We start from the raw sequence: 25,770 nt of genomic DNA, 5'->3' as shown, positions 1-25,770 counted from the left end.
GCAATGTACCTAATAGGTGTGGCGGAAATTATTCTTGAATAGGTATTATATTATTATACCTACACAAGACTTACTCTATCGAGCTATTGTGTCCTTTGACTATAGGTATTGTGTTATGGTGATTAGGTATACGTATAATATATTTTTACTAGCTGATGCCCGCGACTTCGTCTGCGTGGAATTAGGTTTTTAAAAATCTTGATTTTCCGGGATAAAAAGTAGCCAGTAGCCTAAGTCACTCTCCAGGTCTTTTTCTATACCCATGCAAAAATCACGTCAATCCGTTGCACCATTGCGACGTGATTGAAGGACAAACCAATAAACCAACGAACAAACACACTTTCGCATTTATAATAAGGGTACCTACTGATTCCGATTAATATACTTACTTATTCATTTTATACCTAACTACATAGGTACTTAGATTAATTGCTATTACGTAAATGCTTGTAAGTATTAGGAAGTAAAAACCACTTAGGTATGTTGAAGTTATAAAGAAACATTTATGAATTTTCTCATGACAATGTTGCATCATGTATTTTGAAACTGCCGAGTTTCTTGCCGGCTCTTCTCAATAGAAACGGATTTCCGAATGAGCTGTATAATCTTGACTTGTAAGAGTCCAGTTGGCCTACATGGCAGAAATATTTTTTAATTTGAACATTTAAGTAAAAAATGAATACCTAGGTAGGTAGTACTAGGTACATGCTATTACCCTATCTCACTTTGCAAATTTGTGCGAACTTAGCCAAAGTTGTTGTCAAAAGTATCATCATCATCGTCAACCAATAGACATCCACTGCTGGGCATAGGTCTCTTGTAGGGACTTCCACACGCGATGGTATTGCGCCGCCTGAATCCTGCTACTCCCTGCGACTCGTCTGATGTCGTCCGTCCAACTAGTGGGGGGTCTTCCAACGCTGCGTCTTTCGGTGCGAGGTCACCATTCCAGCACTTTGGGACCCCAATGTCTATCGGTTTTCCGAACAATGTGGCCTGCAGTGCCACTTCAGTTTGACTACTCGTTAAGCTATGTCGGTTACTCTAGTTCTCCAACGAATCTCCTCATTTTTGATTTGATCACGTAGAGAAACTCCAAGCATATAGCTCTCTCCATCGCCCGCTGAGTGACTCTGAGCTTTCTTATGAGGCCTACAGTTAGCGACCATGTCTCGGATCTATAAGTCATCACGGGCAACACGCACTGTTCGAAGACTTTCGTCTTCAAGCACTGAGGAATTTTAGACAAGAAGACATCTCGAAGCTTCAAAAGGCAAAAGTATAGGAGATTTCATTAAAGTTTTCTTTACAGAGATGGACAACTAAATCTCGACGAGTTCAGATTGATCTGTCGTGCTTTATTCCGTAATGACAAAGGCCACATCTACCCTCTCTCCGAAGACAGAGCGCGGCACATCTTCCAAGTGTTCGACAAAAATGACGACGGGTTCATCGACAAAGACGAGTTCACCTTCTGCTGGCACCATTGGATCAAAGTGGTAAGATTGCCTGAACCCTAAACCTCGACGAGTTCAGATTGATCTGTCGTGCGTTATTCCGTAACGACAAAGGCCACATCTACCCTCTCTCCGAAGACAGAGCGCGGCACATCTTCCAAGTGTTCGACAAAAACGACGACGGGTTCATCGACAAAGACGAGTTCACCTTCTGCTGGCACCATTAGATCAAAGTGGTAAGGTTGTATAAACATACCAGAAGTGAAGTTAAATATTAACCACGACGCGCAGCGGCTTATCGAGATTTTTATCGTTTATAATAACCTAACTGCAATATTAACTTGATCAGGGCACAATTGCTATTGCAACCACTCGATCAAAATGGCGACCTAAACACAAAAAGGCATTCAATAGTCGTCGAGTCTCGGGTCGGAACGAGACTGGCTAAAAAACCATCAACCACGCGTATTTATACAATCGAATCAAGATGGCTACCCCACAAGTCACAACAGACCACGTGACGTCCATTTCAAAAGGCGGTAAATACAAATGCGATAACAGTTGCCTGAACACTAAACCTCGACGAGTTCAGATTGATCTGTCGTACTTTATTCCGTAACGACAAAGGCCACTTCTACCCTCTCTCCGAAGACAGAGCGGTTAGTGGTGCGGTGCGGAAGGGTGACAGTTGTCCTGAACCTGCTGCCTGTAGTCGTAGTGCCTACATGCAGAGGCGTCTCTAGCCCTTGTGGCGCCCGTGTGCAACCAGTACCCTGGCGCCCTCTAGTCTAGTAGGAGCAGGATCAAAATGGAATACTAACAGTTATATTTTCAAACGGAAATTCGGATGCAAATGGTGCAATTTTAAATGATGACGGCGTCGGCCATAACACGAGCGCAGGGTCTTTGAGAGCGCCGGCATCGACGCATCTTTGGAGGTGTCGCATTAGAGGGCGCTCGGCGCCCCCTTAGACCGCGCCCGTGTGCGCCGCACACCCTGCACCATAGGTAAAGACGCCTCTGCCTACATGACACAACATTGTCAACAGATAGTGCGTCCAGTGAGCGCGTTCCTGATCGTGGACGTGCAGAATGACTTCATCTCAGGCACTCTCAACATCAGCAAGTGCAACGCACAGCAAGACGGCAGCGAGGTTAGTACTATTACCAGAGGCGGATTAAATGTCGAGAGCGCCCTAGGCAAGCACCTCATAGGCGCCTCTATAGTAAATCTGTCTCGTTATAAGTTTAAGTAATTTCTAAGAGACTGAATGCATGTGTAATGCAACAATTTTAGTGCAAACTTGTTTTCCAATAAAAGTAAATTATATAGGTAACCAGCTGATGGCCGTGAATTCGTCCGCGTGGATTTAGGATTTTTCCGGGATAAAAAGTAGCCGTATGTCCTTCCCCAGGATATAAGCTAACTCTGTACTAAATTTCATCAAAATCGGTTGAACGGTTGGGCCGTGAAAAGCTAGCAGACAGACACACTTTCGCATTTATGATATTAGTATGGATGGATGGGTAGTAATCCCCTGTCATTATTCTGTAAGTATACAAGGTAGTATATCATATCGCTGGGTAAAAACAAGCCAAAATTACAAACAATAATTTTAATTAAGAATGCGTTTAAAAAACCGGCTTAATGCGAGAGACTCGCGCACCGAGGGTTCCGTATTACAGTCGTATTTTTTCGACATTTTGGACGATAAATCAAAAACTATTATGTATAAAAATAAATAAAAATCTGTTTTAGAATGTACAGGTAAAGCCCTTTCATATGACACCCCACTTGGTATACTAATAGCAACTTACTTTGAAAGTTGAAAATACTAATTTTTTGTTCATGAACACATTGTAATTTTTTTTGTGTTGTAACCACAAGTTCACTGTTACCGGATTTTTCCCCTTACGTGTGCTATAAAACCTACCTACCTACCAAATTTCCTGATTCTAGGTCAGTTCTAGTTCTAGGGATGTACCTATAGGTTTCTTGACAGCCAGACAGACAGACAACGAAGTGATCCTATAAGGGTTCCTTTTTTTGCTTTTGAGGTACGGAACCCTAAAAATTACGCCAATCAAAACTTTGTGAACACGGAAACCTATCATTTCTTTTGTAAGTACTAAGTAGTAACCCAAAAGCCACAGCCTAAATAAATCAGTGGGTAAGTAGGGTAGGGTAAGAGGTAAGTAGGGACTTACCTAATGAAGCCGATGCGACGGTCGTTATGCTAATACCAGCTATATTGTCATGAGACATGAAATATCAAGTGATCAGACGTTGATATATTCCAGCTCAGTCGAGCTTGATTGCACCCGTTACCGAGTCTGTAACTAGATGGGTTACCGACTTGGAACCTAAGTGCGGATTGGCAGACTTCACACACCTTTGAGAACATTTTGGAGAACTCAGGCACGCAGGTTTCTATGGGATTTTTGAAAACCTAAATCACGAAGTCGCGAGCATCAGCTAGTAGGTAGGTACATATAGTACCTAAATGGACTAGTGACCCTCCCGGATTCGCATGGGTAGATTGAGAGGAATTGTTTGTACCATATTTACGTAGCGCACGCCACGGAAGCTCTCAATTGAGACGATTTTTTTCCGACTTTATTCACGTCATAATATATTGTACATATTTACAATTTTCGAAGGGATCTCTAATGTATTGAAAATAAAAGTTTCTTGTTGGTTGTTGGCCGAGTTTCTTGCTGGTTCTTCCCGGTAGGAACGGCATTCCGAACCAGTGGTAAATTAAAACTACCTGACTATTCATAAGCACTTTTAAAAAGTTTACATGAATAAAAAAACATTCTATTCTATTCTATTCTATTCTATTCTATTCTAAAATATGGTCTGTCTCTCAGGAATAATGTAGCTTCCTATTAGTAAAAGAATTTACAAAATTACTTCAATAGTGCCAGAGAGTACTTCCTACAAGCAAACTCACAAACTTACAAACTTTACTTTAAAAACTATAGGGTAAGTATATAAACAAATCGATACATTTTCACGTGACTACTAAATACAATCTATACTGAACTACCTGTTTGTGTATGTCCTCTCGTATTACGCACGTGTCACACACACACACACACACTCACTATTCTACCATTGAATGCACGTCACGGATACCTACTCGTATGTTGCGAGGGCTCTGTTTGATCGATTGATACCACATTGATACCTATTGATATTGCTTATCTGTCTTAATTAGTTGCATTGACATAAACTACCGTAGCCCTGAAACGTAGGCCAGAGTGAACTCGAGTGAGGGAACTCTCGGTTAGATCCTGAATTGACGATACATGTCAAAACCAAAGAAAACCCGCGTAGACTACACAAAATTCAAACTCTATTTCACCATTAGGTTGAATTTTCAAAAATCCTTTCTTAGCGGATGTCTACGTCATAATAGCTATCTGCATGCCAAATTTCAGCCCGATCCGTCCAGTAGTTTGAGCTGTGCGTTAATAGATCAGTCAGTCAGTAAGTCAGTCACCTTTTCCTTTTATATATTTAGATTTAAAGATTATTGAAAGCTACGAGCTACGAGTGTTCCAAACGGGCCCTGGTCTGAGAAGAAGCCCCCAACAAACTCAGCCAAGCTTTCCTATCTTTTATACTTATTCTAAAAAGTGGGCAGTGCGTTTTCCTATCTCTTTGCAAAAGGAAAATCTTCCTTACCATGAATCATGAATCATGTTTCATGATTCATAAGTAATGATACTTCATGCGAACGGTTAAGCCGGCTTCTAAACTGATATTTATTACGAGGATGAGATAATTTATAGCAGACCAAAATAATCAATGTGAGGTTTGGAATGTGCCCAAAAAATTGGCTCAATTTGGTCGGTAGGATCGCGTGGCTTGAGTAAAGAGAATCGTTATTAAACTTCCATGGAAATGCTTTTCTTTGAGGTTAGCGGTGCATCATTTTAGCATGCAATACTATTTTTATGACCTTTAATTGTTAAAAATTTAAAATTCAAGGTTAGGCCAAGAACGAACATAATTTTTTTTTAGACCAGCACTTGACTGCAATCTCTCCTGCCCATACGCCCTAACCGAGCCTTCTTATGATTTTTTTACATGGGCAATTTTTAAGCAATTATTGCTCGACAACACGTATGGATCAATCTGGAGAAATAATTTTGGATAACATTGCTGAAATTTTGAGGTATTGCTGGGTATTGCAGTAAATTGCTTCATGTGGCCGTGACGTCATAATTGATTAAGTTACCTAGAATTTCAATAGCCCGTGTAAGTGCACCTTTAGCTGGGTCTTCGTTTGTTGCCACTGTTTGGTGTCGATCTTATTAGGGTTCTGTACCTCAAAAGGAAAATAGAACCCTTATGGGATCACTTTGTTGTCTGTCTGTCTGTCAAGAAAACCTATAGGGTACTTCTCGTTGACCTAGAATTATGAATGGCAGGTAGTAAATAGTTATGTCTTATAGCACAAGTAAAGGGGGAAATCCGAGAACCGAGAATTTGTGGTTACAACACAAATACACTTGAGCTATGGAAAATGGATCAGCTATTAATTAGACTAGCTTATGCTCGCGACTTCGTCTGCGTGGAATACACAAATTTCTAATCCCTATTTCACCCCCTTAGGGGTTGAATTTTCAAAAACCCTTTCTTAGCGGATGCCTACGTCATAACAGATATCTGCATGCTAAATTTCAGCCCGACCCGTCCAGTAGTTTGAGCTGTGCGTTGATAGATCAGTCAGTCAGTCAGTTACCTTTTCATTTTATATATTACTAGCTTATGCTCGCGACTTCGTCCGCGTGGACTACACAAATTTCAAACCCGTATTTCACCCCCTTAGGGGTTGAATTTTTAAAAATCCTTTCTTAGCGGATGCCTACGTCATTATAGCTATCTGCATGCAAAATTTCAGCCCGATCCGTCCAGTAGTTTTAGCTGTGTGTTGATAGATCAGTCAGTCAGTCACCTTTTCCTTTTATATATTTAGATATACAATGCTATAGTTTGTATTCACGTGATATCTACTTACCTACTTATGTTGAGCAATTATCTATAAAAAGTTTTTTTTAATCGCATTATCTGAGTAAAATAAATAAATGATTGTGATTATTGTGATTATCGAAATGCCCTGCTGATTTATTTTCCTACAATACCTACTATCAACTACTAAAACCTTAGTCCACGCGGACAAAATCGCGAGCATAAGCTAGTACCTAATTCTATAAATAAATAGTTAATAAGCAGTAGCAGTAGACAGGTCGAAATGTCAATCGGGGAGGGAACGCCCCGCACGCCCGCACGTCACCCGCACCGAGTTAGCGCGGGAGGTGTGCGGGCGTCCTCCCGCCTCATGCCCCGATAGCTATCTCGACCTGTCGCGTACTATGGGGTATTTTCGTATGATTCATGGTACCTATCTTCTATTCGAGTCGACAGTGAGGTGACAACCCTTCTTCCCCGGCAAACACAATCCTTTCAATTGCACAGGCTTCAGCATAACTTATTTATAAAACAACTCAAAACTCGATTCAAGCGGTACCAAATCGGTATGTTCCCACCCGATCGCGGGGGCGGTTGTTAGGGTTGTCACTTTCTTCAACTTCGTCGTATAAGTCCCGCAAATTGCTATTACGCTGGGACCATGTCTCATTAACATCGAAATGCCGTCATTTTGACGTCAGCCGAGATAAAATTATACCATCAGCTCGACCCTTCAGTCTAGTGCTGAAACCACTAAAATGGCGGTCACGCGCATTAGCAATTTGCGCCTTATACTTAACATTAATTTCGAGTCGACAGTGAGGTGACAACCCCTCTTCCCCGGCAAACACATTCCTTTTAATTATTGCACAGGCTTCAGCATAACTTATTATTAAACAACTCAAAACTCGATCCAAACTCGATTCAAGCGGTACCAAATCGGTATGTTCCCACCCGATCGTGGGGGCGGTTGTTAGGGTTGTCACTTTCTTCTTCTACGTCGTAATACTCTTGGCAGAGCGGTCGTGGTCATCACGAAGCGACGTTTTTGGGGCAGATGTTATACGCCTCACGAGCATTTGCCTCTTCTGCCTGTTGCCCGATAGTCTGGTACAAAAGTCAAAAGTAAAAAAAGTTTATTCAAAATCTATAATATAAAAATGAATCATTAAATGTGTTGCTCATCGCAAATCTCGAGAACCGCTGAACCGATTTCGCTAATTCTTTTTTATAATATTCCTTAAAGTATGAGGATGGTTCTTACGGAGAGAAAAATTTAATTCAACCTCCCCCTCAATTTTCTAAACTCCACCCGAGCGGAGCCGGGGCGGTTCAGCTAGTAGGTAATAAATTACACTTTTTGACAGTCGGTTGTTGAATTTGTAAGTACATTTGTGCTCATTGTCACTTTATCTTTGAGCAAAAAATATACCAACCGAATATGCTTCATTTAAAAAATCTATTATACCTAAGTGTGCTCATATAGAATAGAATAGAATATATTCTTATTCAAGTAAACTTTTACAAGTGCTTTTGAATCGTCAACTAGTTTAATTTACCACTGGTTCGGAATGCCGTTGGTTCGTATAAAAAGCATTATATATGTACAATTAAACATTATGTAAAATTATGTACATACATGGCATAATACTCTAAATTGAAGTTTTAAAAAGAGCAACCGCTGAGTTCCGCTGATTCGTCTTGGTAGGAAAGGCACTCCAAACTTGTGATAGAAAACTCTTGTGCCTTCCGCTCATTGATCTATTTTCCGCTCTCCCATAATTCTTTTTTTTTTTAAATAAAAATGGCGAGCCAACGAGCGGGCGGGTCATCTGGATGTTAAGTGATTACCGCCGCCCATGAACATTTGCAGTACCAGAGGAACCACCAATGCGTTGCCGGCTTTTCGGAAATTTGTTGATCCGCCCCTTGAATAACCCTATGTTGTAATCTATAAGTCCCGCAAATTGCTAATGCGCATTGCCGCCATTTTAGTGACGTCAGCACTCAGTGGCGTGCAGCTCATAGAAGCATAAACACACTGCTTACCCTCATTGTAATAAATCAATGCTTATTTTTCATTATAACCTGCCGTAAAATAAGTTCATACCTAAATGCATACCCTGGCTTGAACTCCTGTGCACGCCACTGTCAGCACTAGACTGAAGTTTCGAGCTGATGGTATATTTTTACATAAATATACGTCAAATGACGTCATTTCGACGTTAATGAGACATGATTCCATCGCAATAGCAATTTGCGGGACTTATAATGGGAACACCGCCGAAGGGAATTGATCCCACAATTCGCTCTGAGGTGTGTCAACCCTATCCCCAATAAGGCGGGCGGGCGGCAGCTGGTGCCAGGCACAGTTTCGATAGCCTAATTGCAATTCGCCACCTGTACGTGTGAACTGTGAAGGGGTGTATCTGCGTCTAATTCCGCCGATGAATGGCGGTTGAAAGCCTCGACAGCCCGTTTGATTAACACGATCGCAATTATGAACTAGTTGGTGGATTGTTAGGGTTCCGTCCCTCAAAAGGAAAAAGAACTCTTATGGGATCACTTCGTTGTATGTCTGTCCGTCGTGTCTGTCAAGAAAACCTATAGGGTACTTCCCGTTGACCTAAAATCATGGAATTTGGCAGGTAGGTACTTACTTATAGCGTAGTAGGATTTTACTTATAGCGTCGATATAGATGGCGCAGTCTACATAAAAGTGTTTGGTATATCTTGCACGATGGTACTGAACCCTTCGTGTGCGAGTCCGACTCGCACTTGACCGGTTTTTTATTCAGATACAAATTAGCCATTGACTGCAATCTCACCTGGTGGTAAGTGACGATGCAGTCTTAGATGGAAGCGGTCTAATCTTTAAGGGGTATGGCAGTGGAAGGGAGTGTTGTTGATCCAAACTTGCTTATTATCTACATAATATCTTCAGTTGCTTTAATTTATTTATTTACTAGCTTATGCTCGCGACTTCGTCCGCGTGGAGTTGACAAATTTCAAATCCATTTTTACCCCTTTGGGGATTGAATTTTTAAAAATCCTTTCTTAGCGGATGTCTACGTCATAATAGCTATCTGCATACCAAATTTCAGCCCGATCTGTCCTGTGGGTTAAGCTGTGCGTTGATAGATCAGTCAGTCACCTTTTCCTTTTATACATTTAGATTAGAAAATTCTCTTGAACACTATTTTTTTTTCTTTATTTATTTAGGGGCTTTTATATTTAAATACATGTCAGCCCTATTATAATCTAATACATAAAATCAAAACAAGAAAATCTTAAACTAACGACATTACCCCAATACAAAAAAAAAAAGTTAAAGAAAAAACAAAATAAAAGTTTTACTGTCTTCAAGAAATAAGGCTTATGAATTCAAACAGACTTATAGCATCCTTAGATGCAGGACGGGCAAGTATATTCACAAACATGCCCGTATCAAATCTGTTCAAATCCATCAGCCTTACAATTTCATCCCTACCAGACTGAAATCGGACACATTCATTTAACAAGTGTTCAACATCCTCAATTACTCCACATAAATCACATAGCGGTGTCTCGGTAACTTTCATTAAAAATTTGAACTTATTCAAAGGCATGTGTCCGGATCTCAATCTGTGAGCAATAATAATCAACTTCCTTTTCATTTTTACATTCAAAAACCACGGGATATGAGAAGGCTGAGACTGTATAGTTCTATACCAAATTGAACACTATTGAATATCGAAGAAAATTACCAGCTACAGACGGTTTTGGAATTTCGTTACGGATCTCTAGAAGTAACAATTGACAATAACCTGCTTCATTTCATTGAATCAACGTTTTTATAAACAGAACTTAGGAAAACAAACTCGAAGCAGTATTTAATCAAACAAAAATTTGGCATAGCTCCACCCCAATGCGGTTAGTGGTACTGTGGTGGTACTGTGGTGGTACCAGGCACTCACAGCTTCGATATCCATGTTGCAATCCACCACCTCTTGTTTTTAATTCTACGTCGATACCTTGAAAGTATTTTCGATTAAAAAGTCGGAAATCCATAATATTAAAAAAAAAACCCCGGCCAAATGTAATAATTGATAGCTATAAGTAATAGGTACGTACTACGCAGTGGCGTGCACAGGGTTTGAAGCCAGGGTAGGCATTAGTTAGGTAGGAACCTGTTTATTGGCAGGTCTTAATGAAAAATATGCATTGAGCTTACAACTGGGGTAAGCAGTGCATTTATGCCTCTATGACCTACACGCTACTGGTACTACGTAATTATTGGTATGGAATGGAAGTATGATATAGAATGGATTAAATAAATAAAATAAATAAATAATTTTTATTTCAGACCAGTTCTAGTCCATATTTAAATTTACAACTATATATTTACTAAAGTTAGTGTGTTAGTAACAATATTTCCTTATAGTTATGTTACTAATGTTAGTGCTTACTGATTAAATAAAGTGGCCTAACGTGGCAGCTCTAGGCGCCCGGTGGCCACAGCCACCCAATGCTTAATTATTGGGCAGCCTATCCTATCTTTAATTGCACCCAGAATGCTGTTGGAACTGCTACGAAGACGCTGTAGGAGGGAGGCCATCTTTTTACGGATGATGGCATGAAAGCCATCAGTCCTGGCCTCCGTGAACATTCCACTAGCGCTACAGCCCCTCGGCAGCCCCAGCAGCATTCTGAATGCATTATTGTATTGTACTCTCAGTGAGTTCAGCGCTTTTTTGGAGTATCTGACCCACAGACCGCTCGAGTAGAAGGATTGACAATACGCTTTGAATAGGGTAATTTTTACTTAAAGAATCCGAGACGCTTTTTTTAATGTCTTTAATTCTTTATGTTTAGGACTTCACAAGCGTGTGCATGATAATGAGTCATGAGCGCTTTCAAAAATAGCTATAACAACAAATAATAAATAATGACCGTGTTAAGATCACTATCCGTCCGTCTGATTAGTTAATGTGGTGTACTGTTAGATATATCTCAAAGGCATTATAAACTTTAGCGCAACATAACGCCGTCTAGCGCCATCTAGTGATTGAGCGAGAAATTAAACATTTTGCTGTACAATCTGATTTCACATTCCTTTCATTGTGATTCACTGTCGTGAGTCGTGATGTTTTAGAGTGTGTATTTTTTTCGTGATTATATTTTTTTAGAGTTCCGTACTCGAAGCGTGCGTGAACGTGTACTGTATAACATTTTTTTTTTGTGATGTAACCACAAATTCACAGTTTTCGGATTTTTCCTTTTACGTGTGTTATAAGAGCTACCTGCCAAATTTCGTAATTCTAGGTCAACGGGATATATCCCTATAGGTTTCATAACAGACAGACATCAGTCAGACAATAAAGTGATTCTATAGGCTATAAGGGTTCCTTTTTTCATTTTGGGGTACGGAGCCCTATATATTTAAGAAAATAAAACAAATGAGTCCAAATTCGACCGTCCAATAATATTACGCCATCAGAGAGTTCCAATATTGAGCCTCAATAGCTCAACCGGTAAAGGAGTGGACTGAAAACCGAAAGGTTCAACGGTTCAAACCCCGCCTGTTGCACTATAATTGTCGTACCTACTCCTAGCACAAGCCTGACGCTTAATTGGAGAGGAAAGGGGAATATAAGTCATTTAACATGGCCAAGATTCTTTAAAAAAAAAATCTACCTCCCGCTTCCATCTTCAGAAAAGCTGTGCCACACATCACATCTTATAACAAAGAGCTGGTTATTCCGGGGCTTCTTCCACCTGAGCATAAGCCCAACGCGCTTCAAGCAAAAGAAGCGCCGGAACAAACTGTTATATATGGCACAATCCGAAAAAGGGTCCCAGCTCAGCATTATGCTGTATGCTTTGTTGCACAAGGACATACAGCGCTGATTTTCAGCTGGTACCCTGAACCGGGTGACGTCACGGAATCATAAACTATCAACTACTAACAATAATACCACAATACTATTTATACCTACTAATAAATGTTAATTTAAAACTATATTTACATTTGTCATTGTTATAGTATAAAGTAAGTAAGTAAGTAAAATATGCTTTATTGTACACCAAAACAAAAACAATAGACATATAACAAATACAGCATGTACAATAGGCGGCCTTATCGCTAAAATAGCGATCTCTTCCAGGCAACCTTAGGGTAGAGGATATTATAAAAATTAAAGAAAGCGGAAGGGGTGTACTAAAGTAAATACACATAATATACGTATGTATATATATATATATATATATATATATATATATATGAAAATACAACAGTAAATAAGAGAGGAATAGACGACAGATAAGTGGAATAAAAGTAAAAATAAATAAACACATCAAATGGAGGATAAATAAAATAGCTTCAATTTTGTTTTAAAAATAGATAGTGATTGAGACTGTTTGATATCCAAGGGGAGAGAATTCCATAGCAGTATAGCGGTAACAGTAAATGATTTAGCATAATAAGAAGAGGAGTGTGTAGGAATTTTCAGGCGTAGATTATTTTGAGAACGAAGAGAAAAAGAGTGTGTATCACATCGGTACTCAAAACGTTCTTTAAGATAAAGAGGAATGGAGGGATTGAACAGTATACAGTAAAGAAGATGAAAAATATGAGTATTCCTGCGAAGACGAATCGGGAGCCACTTATACCTAGTATACCTAGTAATATAGTAAAAAGCTGTGATAGCCTAGTGTTTAGGACGTCTTCCTTCTAAGAAGGTCGGGGATTCGATCCCGGGCATGCACCTCTAACTTTTCGGAGTTATGTGCGTTTTAATTAATTAAATATCACTTGCTTTAACGGTGAAGGAAAACATCGTGAGGAAACCTGCAGGCCCGTGAGTTCTCCATAATGTTCTCAAAGGTGTGTGAAGTCTACCAATCCGCACATGGCCAGCGTGGTAGACTATGGCCAAAACCCTTCTCACGCTGAGAGGAGACCCGTGCTCTGTAGTGAGCTGTGTGTGCGGTGATGGGTTGATCATGATGATGATGATATAGTAATTTCGCCTCCTATAAGTATTTTGATTCGCTAATTCTACACATTGTCAAGGTAATGTGTCAGCTATATCGAATTTGCCATCGCTGAATAGCTTGATAGCTCCTTTGTAAACCCTGACAATGAAAACGGATATTACATTACAAGTTCCATTAATGCAATTTTGTAAATTAACTCTTTAATTCAATTATTTAATTACTAATTAATTTATGAAAACAACTGAAGTGGTCAAGTGCGTGAGAGTTAGAACATGTAAAGCGTAAAATTTAACTCCTCACGCGCCATTTTAACTCTCTGGGTCAACTTTCATTTCAAAAGTACGATTTTAATCTTTATTTTTATAGAACCGTACTTTTGAACCATAGAGTTAAAATGGCGCGTGAGGAGTCATTTTTTACGGACTAAAGTTGCGTATCTAGATGGTCATGCTATAGATGTAATTCTATGTGGGATGTAGGTACATTTTAATTTTTTAATTTGCTTGGCGGCCATTTTGAAATTTTTATTATTTGTTGTTATATCGGCAATATAAAACTCTACACACTCAGTGAAAATTTGACAGGCATGCGAACGGAAAGCAGAGACAGGCACCGTGACCCGCAGGCACCTTTCGGGTTCAGAACCCTGTAAACATTTCTTATTTTATTACGGGACCCTAAAAATCAATGGACAGAATTAACTGTTCAGTGTTTCAGACACCTAAATCAGTGCAGGTATTTGATTGGAATCTAACCTAATCGGCACATTAGCACCTTATCGCGCGAGCGGCGCCGTGCCTAGCACTACGTTTCGATAACACAGTGCCCAAGAATTGCAATTCACCTCTGTGACGTGTGAAATCTGATGGATAGATGCATACTCATAAATAATGTTAGTTTTTTAAGAGATTCTATGATGCACCTAACAATCGCAAAACTTACATACAGCCGAGACCGACCTTGACATTGTGATTTCTGCTAATCTGCAAAGCAGTTGTTCAGTGAGGGTTCCGTAATACAGTCGTATTTTTTCGACATTTTGCAATCATAATCGTATTTCTGTTGGATGCTGGTATTTGACAGATCATATTTGTCTTCAGGTGGTGGAGCCTATCAACAGACTGCTGGAGTCCGTGCCGTTCGACAGTGTGTTCTACTCGCTGGACTGGCACCCGCCGGACCACGTCTCCTTCATCGACAATGTGCACATGCGGGAGCTGCATCCTTCCAGTCCGGTCAGTATTCTCTTCATTTGCTTGCTGCACCGGAGAGGCTTACGTATTTTTTGTATATGTACCGTACCTCCTCCACTCTAGCCTCCGCTCTAGCCCAGACTCTATGTACAGGTGTCAGCGGATAAGGCGCAGGCATACGACACGGTCGTGTTCGCGGGCCCTCCGCCCATGAAGCAGCGGCTGTGGCCGCGACACTGCGTTCAGGATACTTGGGGCGCTGAGCTGCATAAGGACCTCAAGGTAAAATAAAATAAAATAAAATAAAAAAGCCATTTATTCTCGTGTTCCTTAGTTAGTTACATAGTAGATTAGTTTTGTTAGTAAGTACAATTTTACTTATTTTCCTAGATTAGTATGGTTAGTAAGTGAACGCTAATTTTTGTATTAATTTTATGGAACATGAGCCCCGTTTCGGGTAAAGGCCTCCTCCAACCTCTTCCACTTCTCCCTGTCCTTGCCCAGATACAACCAGTTCTTCCCTGCAGTTTGTACTATCTCATCAGCCCACCGTTTGGATGGCCTTCCAACACACCTTTTGCCTACTGGTCCTTTCCATTGTGTGGTTTGTATTGTCCATCTGTTGTCCAAGTAACGTGAGACATGTCCAGCCCATTGCCACTTCAATGTAAGAGCTTGATTTAATGCATCGGTCACTTTAGTTTTTTGTCTAATACTGTCGCTTCTTATTTTGTGTATTTTCCTTATTTTCAATATACTCCTTTCCATTGCTCTTTGGGTTGTTGTAATTTGGTGTTTTGCCTTATTTGTGTATACCCATGTTTGACATCCATAGAGTAGACAAGGAAGCAGACAAGTATCTACCACTGTTTTCTTTAGATTTAAGCTGTAATTCCCTTTTAAAATTTCTTTTAATGCCCAAAATTTTTTCCATGTTAGATTTATTCTTCTTTTTATTTCTTCTTCATTATTAGTCTTAGTGAAAGATACTTGTTTGCCTAAATATATATAATTGCAAACATAATCTATGTTGTTTCCGTTTATAACAATAGGTATTTGGTGACTATTGGTCATTATCTTAGTTTTCATTCTGTTCATTTCTAAGCCTATTTTAGAGCTTTCTTGATCGAGAGAGTGGATTAGATCTTCTAACTCTTTAGGTGTTTCGGTTAGCAAAACAATATCGTCAGCAAATTTGAGATGATTGAGGTAACGACCACTCACTTTAATGCCTTTTTGTGACCAGTTCAACTTATGAAATTTATTTTCTAAGACTGCGATAAAGAGTTTTGGCGATAGAGGGTCGCCTTGCCTAACACCTCTTCCTATTTTAAACGGCTCTCCTCTGGTTTCTAGTTTCACCGAGCTAGTGCTATTTTCATATATTTTCCTTAAGATGTTTATATATTTTTGCTCTATTTTACATAGTTTAAGTGCTTCCCAGATTGAGTTATGACTAATGCTGTCAAAAGCTTTGCTGTAGTCAATGAAGGCTAAGTACAGAGGTCTATTAAACTCCCTATACTTCTCGATCACTTGTTCTAGTGTCTGTATATGATCAGTTGTGCTGAAGCCTGATCGGAACCCTGCCTGTTCAATTGGTTGGAAGTCGTCAATTTTTGGGGATATTCTTTTTAGTATTATAGATGCAAAGAGTTTGTATATGCTTGCCAATAAACTGATCGGTCTGTAGTTTCCTATATCTAGCGGATTTCCTTTTTTATAGAGTAAAATTATGTCTGATGTGCACCATTGAGTCGGTACAGTTTCTGTGTCCATTACCATGTTAAATAGTTTTGTGAAGTGAGTAAGTAGTATAGGAGCACCTAATTTTATAGCTTCATTAGCTATTCCATCAGGACCTGGAGATTTTTCGCTTTTGAGCTGCTTTATATGTTCGTAAATTTCAATTTCGTCAATTGGTTTAGTAGTATTTGAATTAGTTCCTTCATTTAGTGCACTTTCTATACCTTTTCCTTTTTCTCTATTTTTGTAAAGTTCTTTATAGAATGCTGTTGCGTGGTCTATTACATCTTTTCTTGTTTTTGTTTCTTCTGCTTGTTGCTCGAGTTTTTGTATCCACGTTTTATGGAAGTTTAATTGCTTGAAAGCTCTTTTAGTGCTTCTAAATTTCTTTAAGTTTGTTGTTATTATGTTTCGTCTGTGTATACTGTAGTCTTTCCAAATTGATCTATTGGCTTGTTTAAATAATTTGCTTAGTTCTTTTTTTAAGTCTTTACTCTTATTTTTCGTTAAAACCAATTCTGTACGTCTTTTAATTAGTTGTTCTGTATTTGCACTAAATATTTTATGTCCTTTATTTTGAGTCCTATTATTTATTGCTAAACTATCTTTTATGATTTTTTCTAATAAATTATAATACAGTTGAACATTAGTCGGTAAGGGGTTTTCCTCAATATGTGATTTTAGGTGATTAGTGTAAATTTTAATTTCTTCGTCCGTTTTTGGAATTTTAGGTTGAGGTTTGAATAATTTTCTACTCTTTTTTGGCTGATTTAATATGAATGTTGCTCTTAGTAGTTTATGGTCAGATGCGAAACTGATTTTGGTAAGAACTTCAATGTTAGTTATTAGTTTTGGATAATTTGTCATGATAAAGTCAATTTCATTCTTGGTTTTTTGATCGGGTGATATCCACGTCCATTTTCTACTTTCTTTTTTCTTAAAAAATGTATTCATAATTGATAATTTATTTTCTAGAGCATAGTCTATGAGTCGGTCACCCCTTTCATTTCTTTCTCCAAAACCGTACTTACCCATTATTAGACTTTCTTCTTTTTTAGGTTGTCCTATTTTTGCGTTGAAGTCACCCATTACTATCACTTTGCTGTCGGCTAGTAAGTGTGCTTTAGTAAGGTCGTTATAGAAATTTTTAATATCGTCTTCGGTGGATCGTTCTGTGGGTGCATATGCCTGAATTAGTGAGATACTAAGTTCTTCAAATTTAAGCTGGAGAAGTGCAACCCTTTCTGAAATTCCTCTGAAATTATAAATGTTGTGTTTGTAAATTTTCTTAACTAGGAATCCCACTCCATGCAACCCCTTGGTTTGGCCGATATAGCATAAAATGTAGTCTTTATACTCCTCGATGTTGCAGCCCATCCTCTTTACTTCCGAGAGTCCTATTATGTCGAAATTGATATTTTCGAGGGCGTAAGTTAGTTGGAGATATCTTTCTATGGATGACAGAGATCTCACATTAAATGTACAGATTTTTAGAGTTTTTTTGATCTTTTCTTTAGGTTTTGCATTTGCATTTATTTTTGGTGGAGGGTTTTGGTCTAGTTCCCCACGAGGACCAGTCGGCTTGGGGAATGTTTGGTTGTTGCCATTATGTAGAACTAGTTTGTTTATTACCTTGCTCTGGTGGCTGATGGCTGTATCCTACAATTTCTGTTCTGATGAGGACGTGGCTGTGGAAAAGGAATTGCTTCTTCCTCTCATCATGTCGAATGCATTGATTCTGTTAGTTTTTGATGTAATGTGGTGTTTGCGAGGTTGTTCAGTGGCTTCTGGTGAGGTTGGTGAGGTTCTTTTTCGTTTATCTTTACCAGGGCCTCCTTCTTTAACTATTATTTTATCGTACTTTATGACTGCATAGTTGCCCTTTTTTCTTTCTTCTATGAGTTTTTCTTGTAGTTCCTTCCTCTTGTCGAGTACTTCTTTTGGATAGTCTTCCGAGGCGTAAATTTCTTTCAGCTTTTTCTTGTTTCTCATTATTTCACTTTTCTTCCAGCCATTTACTAATGACAACATTACTGGTCTAACCTTTTCATTCTTGCTATCAGATTTTCCAATCCGGCGGATTGTGTCTATGTCCCTACAGTCGAGAGAAATATTTAAATCTTTTTTTATCTTTTCCTTTGCTGTTTCTAGAAGCTCGTTCAAGGATTGTTCATTTTCTTTCAGTCCATATATAATAATATTGTTTGCTCTTTTGCTTCTCTCTAAGACAGCTACTTTCTCCTTTAAATTTTGGTTCTCTAGCTTCAATTTCTCGATTTCCTGCGTAAAGGGTACTAATTTATCATCTATTTGTGAGATAATATCTTTGGTTTGGTTAGCCATTTCTATTTTTATTTGGTCAAATAATGCTTGTAAGCTGTCCATGTTGATGGCTTGTTATTTAATTTTGTCGTACAGTTCAAAATCGCACACGCGCACTAAATTATTTTGTTGGCAAATGGATTTAAAGTCCGTTGTAATAAAGAATATAAGCGGTTATACAGGACTAAAATATTTGTCTCATAAATTTTATTCACTAGGGTGGATCCACCTCAAACTACAGGTACTTAATCCTGGCAGTTGTCTGTGCAAAATAAAATAAAAACAAAAGTCTTGAAAACCTGGACTTGGATTGAATCCTGCACTCTTCAGATCGTGCGAAGTTCGCGAATTATGCGTAGGTAGGTAACTGGGTACCTATACTATACAGCATAGACGCAAGCAGTTATCTGATTTCCGATCAACCGCTTTTTGGTACCTATCTATTATTAGGTTATATTCACTTTATTTGCACTATTATTAATTATTTAGATAGATAGAACAGTTTCACATTTTTTTGTAAACAAATGGATAGAATCAAAAATTTTCATTATTCATAAGTACACCCGCTTTTTGTTTGAAAACTGTTCGCTATTTTCGCAGTTATTGGGGCCGATTCTCTAGGCGGTTTTCTAATTTTAAAATGTCTAATATTAGACTTAGAAAGGTGTGTTATTCTGAAAACCCACTTAAATGACAGGTCTAACCTAAAATTGAATTTGACAGCACTAAACTATTCAATTTAGATTTTAAAGAGCAAAAGTTATTCTGTTGCACGAACTAAATGCCTAAATTAAGAAACGTCAACCTAAAATTTTCTAAAATTAGAGTGGACCTCACGAGGTGCCCACTAAATTTAAAGAGTCTGCTTAAATGGCAAAATGGACGTGTTTTGAAAGAAATATTTTTATTTGAGTTAAGAATTGTTATATTTAAGATAAAAAAAGTGTCTTACAAGTGTTTTAATTAAATTTAAACTTTATAAAATGGAAATATACGTGGTTTCTCTGGCTCGTCGTTAATTCGCAAAAAATAAATAGGTTGGTTATCTACTTTGTTGTCTAAGAGTATCAGACACCTCCACAGACATCCTGGCGGCTTCAGCAAGGCAAACCTAAGATCCTTAAGTCTCCTTATTTCTTAACTAGCAAGTGGCAGCTGTTCGAAAATCCTGTGGGACTAGGATACTTTTCTGTAGGTACTTAGCTTACCTACCTACCTAATAAAAGTAGCCTATAAGTATATCCTTCACTAGTATGTGTCCTTGTGAAAAATCTCTGTGCCCAACTAGGTTAGATGCATAAAGGAACATACCCAGAGACAAAAACTTGCATAGGTAGCTACCTAAATATTAGTGTGAACAAAATCTTTGCCAATTAGGTATGCCAAGGTAAAACTTGATGCCTTGTTATCATTATCAATGAGATTAATTCCTAATACCTACTACTTATTGCTAAACATATCAAAAATAAAGCAGAATAAGTGTGGTGGTAGAGTAGTAGTTAGTAGTACTTATAATAAAGTTTAAGTTCTAAAATCTTAATGAGTTCACCTAAAGGTTTATTTATAGGCTAAATTAACAGATTTTACATTTAGTTATGTCTTATACTTACATACCCCTAGTATTGAACTAAGTACTTGAGTAGTACCCAGTTACTTCTTTATTTTCAACTCAGTAGATACCTACCTGCTTGAAAGACTACCTATTACCTGCATAAGTAGGTACTTGCTAACTACAGTACAGTATAGATAACTACAACTAACTGACTTAGCCTGGGTTCACTTTAATCATCTGATAAGTTTTAGTTGAGAAGTACCTAGTAGATACATCTTGTAATTCCTAAACATATCATGATAGGATCTTGTTGAGTTTACCTATATAGGTATACCCATACCCATATGGGTATCACATTTCAGGTTAACTAGCTGACCTGCCTGAGTTGTACCTGCCCCAGCTTTGTTCGGGTGGAATAAGTACCTATGTAAGTATCTGAAAATTATGTCGTAGTTGTCTATATACCTACTTACAGTAAACGTTCCTTACATGCAAATTCTCAAGTTTTTAAACTCAGCAGCTTAATAAATTACTAGACTCAGGAGTCAGCAGCTTATATGCTGACGTCAGTCAGTCAGTTTATATTTTTACATTTACATAATATGTACAGAAGAGAGAGAGAAAAGCTAGGACTTCTCCATAACGTCCTCAAAAATGTGTGAAGTCTGCCAATCCGCACTTGGTCAGTGTGCTAGATTTTGGCCAAAACACCTTATTCTGAGAGGTGACCCGTGCTCAGTAGTAGTGACCCGGCGATGGATTGATAATGATGATGATGATGTACTGACCTAGCTACCTGCCTTTAGGTCAACGGGAAGTATAGGGTACTTCCCGTTGACCTTGGGTTTCATGACAGACAACAAAGTGATCCTATAATGGTTCCTTTTGAGGTATGGAACCCATAGTTAGAAGAGAAATAACGTCAAAAAATAATTTGATTTCTTTTATCTTTTCTAGATCTATTTTATTGAAAACTAGCTGACTAAAGTTTTCTACACATACCTATAATTCTAAAAATTAATACAGAAATCTATAGACTCAACCTTTATTTAGTTTGAAATCTATAGATCTCTGACTTTGCATAGACTTAAGATACTGATAAAAGAGACAGAGTTATATCATTGGCATAAATCTGTCTCGTTTTAACCGAAACTTAAGTCAGAGCAAAGTCAAAGTATGCTCTCTACACATATATGCTTAAAGTATTATGTTTTAACTATGTCTAGTCTGAGCTAATTCAAAGTATAGGTACTCTATAGATTTTAGCCAAAAAATATGCAAACCTCAAAAAATGTTTTTATAATTGTTATGGCGAAGTCTGCATTGAAATTGATATAAATAGGGACTGAAAACTAATTTTGAACTATTTATACCTATAGATTATAAATTTCATTTTCAGGTAGTAGTAGTAGTACAACTTAGTCATACTACAGCTGCTCAGTATGATGGAGGCAAGAATTTCCTAACAAAAGCAAGAAAACTTCAATCAGATGATTAACAATTACTTTTATTAAATAAAATAATAAAATAATAAACAAATGTTTCATTCTGTACTGTACATAATTAATATTTATTTCAATAACATTTAAATAAAAATTAAGTTTAGAAAACAACTGTTCATTTTTGGTAGATGAGTGACGGAACATCTTTTTAACCCGCAGACTCCATATACTTGGTTTCATGAAATGGGCTGAAATAAAAATTATCAACGTTGAAAGTTTGTTATGATGATGTGTTCAAAGGTCTAATGTATGCTACACTTCAATTTTTTGCTATGCATACTAGCTGTTTTCTATGCAATTAAGCATCACTTTCTTTAACGGTGAACCAAACCATTGTGAGGAAACCTACATGCCTGAGAGTTCTCCATAGTGTTCTCAAAGGTGTGTGAAATCTGTCAATCTGCACTCGGCCAGAGTGGTGGACTATGGCCAAACTTCCCGTTTTGAGAGGAGACCCCTGCTCAGTAGTGAGCCGGCAATTAGTTGATCGTGTGATGATACTAACTGTCGCCTGTAATTATTATTTTTATATAGGTATGCTACACTTCCATTTTTTGCTATATTATAATATGTACTAGCTGTTTAATAAGCAATTAAGTATCACTTTCTTTAACCATGAAGGAAAACATTGTGAGGAAACCTACATGCCTGAGAGTTCTCCATAGTGTTCTCCAAGGTGTGTGAAGTCTGTCAATCTGCACTTGGACAGAGTGGTGGACTATGGCCATTCTCTTCTCATTTTGAGAGGTGAGCTGGCAATGAGTTGATCATTATGATGATACCAGCTGTTACCTGTTATTATTATTATTATACACGTAGGTATATACATTCAATCTTGATCTTGTAGGTACTTTCATGCCTTAAATCACATTACCGCCTTAGTTTGTTGAATTCATAGCAGAATTCATGGATACCTCGTTCCACGTCCTTGCACGCCAGATTTGTAAGTATACCGCCAAGTTTCAGAACTTCCTCGCTGTATATTCCTTTACCTGTATATTCAATGTACTCTGTGGCAGTCAGTTATTTAGAATGATTGCTTTTCATCTGTTTGCATTGATTTCCTTATTAACAAGAGTTTGACAATTAGGTACCTCGGTGATTTCGAGGTAAGATTCCAAGCAAAATTCTTTGCTTTTATCTATTTTATGCACATAACCACTATTTTCACAAAGTTTTGTAACAAAAACTAAGATTCTTTATCCACAAAACATAAAGAAATTAGGTTAGAAATTATATTTGCAACAAAAATAATAGATCAGTTTTTTAACTGGTTTTACGGCTCTGGGTTCTAGCACTTTTGATCAAAGACTTAAGCCTACTTCACACGATAAAATGAACAAAACTTCAATTTTCGACACTTTTATTGTGATTCGACCTAAATAAATCAAGTAAAGTTATTATTTTTGTATTTCAAGTAACATCGTTCGATATTTTTCGCAAAAAATAGTTTTAAGATTAAAGGGGAAAATCAAACACAACATTAGTGCAGTTCTTGTTATCTTAAATAGCAACACTTACTATTCAATTCAAACGTCATTTTAGACGGCCATTTAGGATGTTTAAATTTAGTTGAAGCAAAATTGCGAATGCAGCTTAGAAATAGAAATCCTAAAATTAAAGAATCTAAAATTTAGTTTAGGTTTAGGTTAGGGTACAACAGAATTAGCACCACTGTCTCGTTTTGTGCGTGAGTAATAGAACAAATACACTTTAGTTATACTCTGATCGTTTAATAACTGTTTAAACACATTAAATGACTTGTTTAGACGACACTCGTTCTTAGTTTTGATAACTGACGTTATGGCCGACACTGTTATCGAAATTTTTGCAACTAATTACGAGTTTTATGAGCACATAACACTTGTACACATTAATTAGACTAAATTGAACTCAACAAGAATGCAACAACCACATAATAACGCTTTTAGATGTTTTTAATGCAATTATTTTACGGAGCCGTTAATAAAGCCTCAAGGTATGAAACAAAAAATCAGGCGTCAAGGGACGCCCGACAGCATTTTCAGTGAAATTACTTTTGACCAGACTGGGCTGGATAGAACTGGCTCGAACCGATCTCGTGTGTGACTGGTCCAGTCCAGTCCAGTAGTCTACCAAGTGCTCGCTCACTATTGGCTACAATGCATTGATGCAGCAAGAATCGCACAAATTCAACCAATCACAACAATTGATTTTGTAATAATTATTGATGCAGGTTTTACGAAATCGACCTACTGGCCTAAATTATGTTCGTTTTGGCACTTTCTCCAGATCGTAGATAACGCCGTGAAGGTGTACAAAGGCACGAATCCAGAAGTAGACTCGTACTCGGTGTTCTGGGACAACAAGAAACTAACTGACACCAGCCTGAGCACGCAGCTGCGCTCGCGCGGAGCTACCGACATCTATATATGCGGGCTGGCGTACGACGTATGTGTTGGTATGTTAATTGAAATCTTTGATTAACTTCATCATTATCGTGTGCCTTCTTCGAAACGAAATGTGGAGGTCATCATGCGAAAAGCTTCTCTATTAAAAGCCGCCTCTTTTAACTTTGTGTAGCTAAGCCCTGTCCACCCCTTATATCGTCCAACCATTTGCGTCTTTGGCGACCTGGAGTCCTTTTGCCTTCAATTCTTCCTTCCAAAACTAATCTTGGAAAAGAGAATTGGGCTCCTCTTTGTAAATGTCCAAAGAAAGCGAGCTTCCTTCGCATGATAGTGGACATGAGTTCATGGTCCACAAAGACATTGTGGACCATTTCCGGTACCTTAGTGTTAGCTGTAAAGCTGTTCCAGGTTATCTTGAGCACTTTCCTGTAGATCCACATCTCAAAAGCTTGCAGGCAATTATTTGCTTCCTGTTTGAGAACCCAAGTTTCACAACCATACAAGATGGTGGACCAGACATAGCACTTTACAAGGCTTTGATTAAATTTAAGAGCTTTCTATTTTGCATAGGACATGATCAGTGCCTTTCGATTTGGAAAAATGTGCAGGATTTCAACTTTTACAGTAAGATTCAAAAATTAAGGCTTAATTTCACTACAGGTCACGAGGATTTTCGGGATACTGATTACGAAAATGACGGTCATTTTCGAATCCAAAATAACGGAATTACATTTTTGGAAAAACTGAAATTACGCTCTCTTTTTTCTGAAGGTTTTAATATGAAGTTCTTTTTTTCCAGGGGCTACAATAGCAGACGCCCTGGCTATCGGTTACCGCGCAATCCTCATAGACGACGCGAGCCGCGGAGTGGACTTGGCAGACATCGAGCGCACCAAGCAGACCATCGTCAACAACAATGGCGTCATCGTGGAATCGCATCAGGTGATACTTCTTTCTTTCTTCTCCCTGGGCTGGTTCCCGCACTTAAACGTTTCCGTCTGTTGTGCGTGCATTGCCCCTCCCCGCCACACGACAAATACAGGGTGTAATCGGAACGCTAGCAAAACGGAGATCATTATTTTTGGGCCTTTTCTGAAAGTGCCGGCCAACGAAAATGAGGAATTATCAAACTTGTATACCGTACCGTACCGTTCCGTACCTCAAAAGGAAAAACGGAACCCTTATAGGATCACTTTGTTGTCTGTCTGTCGGTCTGTCAAGAAACCTACAGGGTACTTCCCGTTGACGTAGAATCATGAAATTTGGCAGGTAGGTAGATCTTATAGCTGACATTTAGGAAAAAATCTGAAAACCGTGAATTTAGGGTTGCATCACACAAAAAAAATTAAATTGTGGTCATAAACTAATAGTTAGTATTTTCAATTTTCTAAGTAAGCTAACTATATCAAGTGGGGTATCATATGAAAGGTCTTCACCTGTGCATCCTAAAACAGATTTTTATTTATTTTTACCCATCATAGTTTTTTAATTATCGTGCAAAATGTCGAAAAAATACGACTGTAGTACGGAACCTCGTTGCGCAAGCGTTGTTGGCTGGCATTTTCAGAAAAGGCGAAGCCGGGGCGGGTCGCTAGTGTATTTATAATCGCTAAAACTTTCGTTAGGTATTGGTTTGCTTCTATCTT

At 38.3% G+C, this 25,770-nt stretch overlaps 1 protein-coding gene across 1 annotated transcript in view; it reads left to right on the top strand.

Moving 5' to 3' along the window:
* Naam (Nicotinamide amidase) overlaps positions 1-25,770 on the top strand; it is a 33,817-nt gene that overhangs the window by 2,623 nt on the left and 5,424 nt on the right. The window contains exons 2-7 of the mRNA XM_034980231.2: positions 1,313-1,499; positions 2,507-2,611; positions 14,520-14,654; positions 14,766-14,894; positions 24,006-24,174; positions 24,924-25,066. Coding sequence (XP_034836122.1) covers positions 1,313-1,499; positions 2,507-2,611; positions 14,520-14,654; positions 14,766-14,894; positions 24,006-24,174; positions 24,924-25,066 — 868 coding nt within the window. The remainder of the gene's footprint in view (positions 1-1,312; positions 1,500-2,506; positions 2,612-14,519; positions 14,655-14,765; positions 14,895-24,005; positions 24,175-24,923; positions 25,067-25,770) is intronic.

The sequence above is a fragment of the Maniola hyperantus genome, chromosome 21 (assembly GCF_902806685.2).
Source record: "Maniola hyperantus chromosome 21, iAphHyp1.2, whole genome shotgun sequence".
In the NCBI taxonomy this organism is placed as follows: domain Eukaryota; kingdom Metazoa; phylum Arthropoda; class Insecta; order Lepidoptera; family Nymphalidae; genus Maniola; species Maniola hyperantus.
This window is presented reverse-complemented; position numbering and strand designations above follow the sequence as displayed.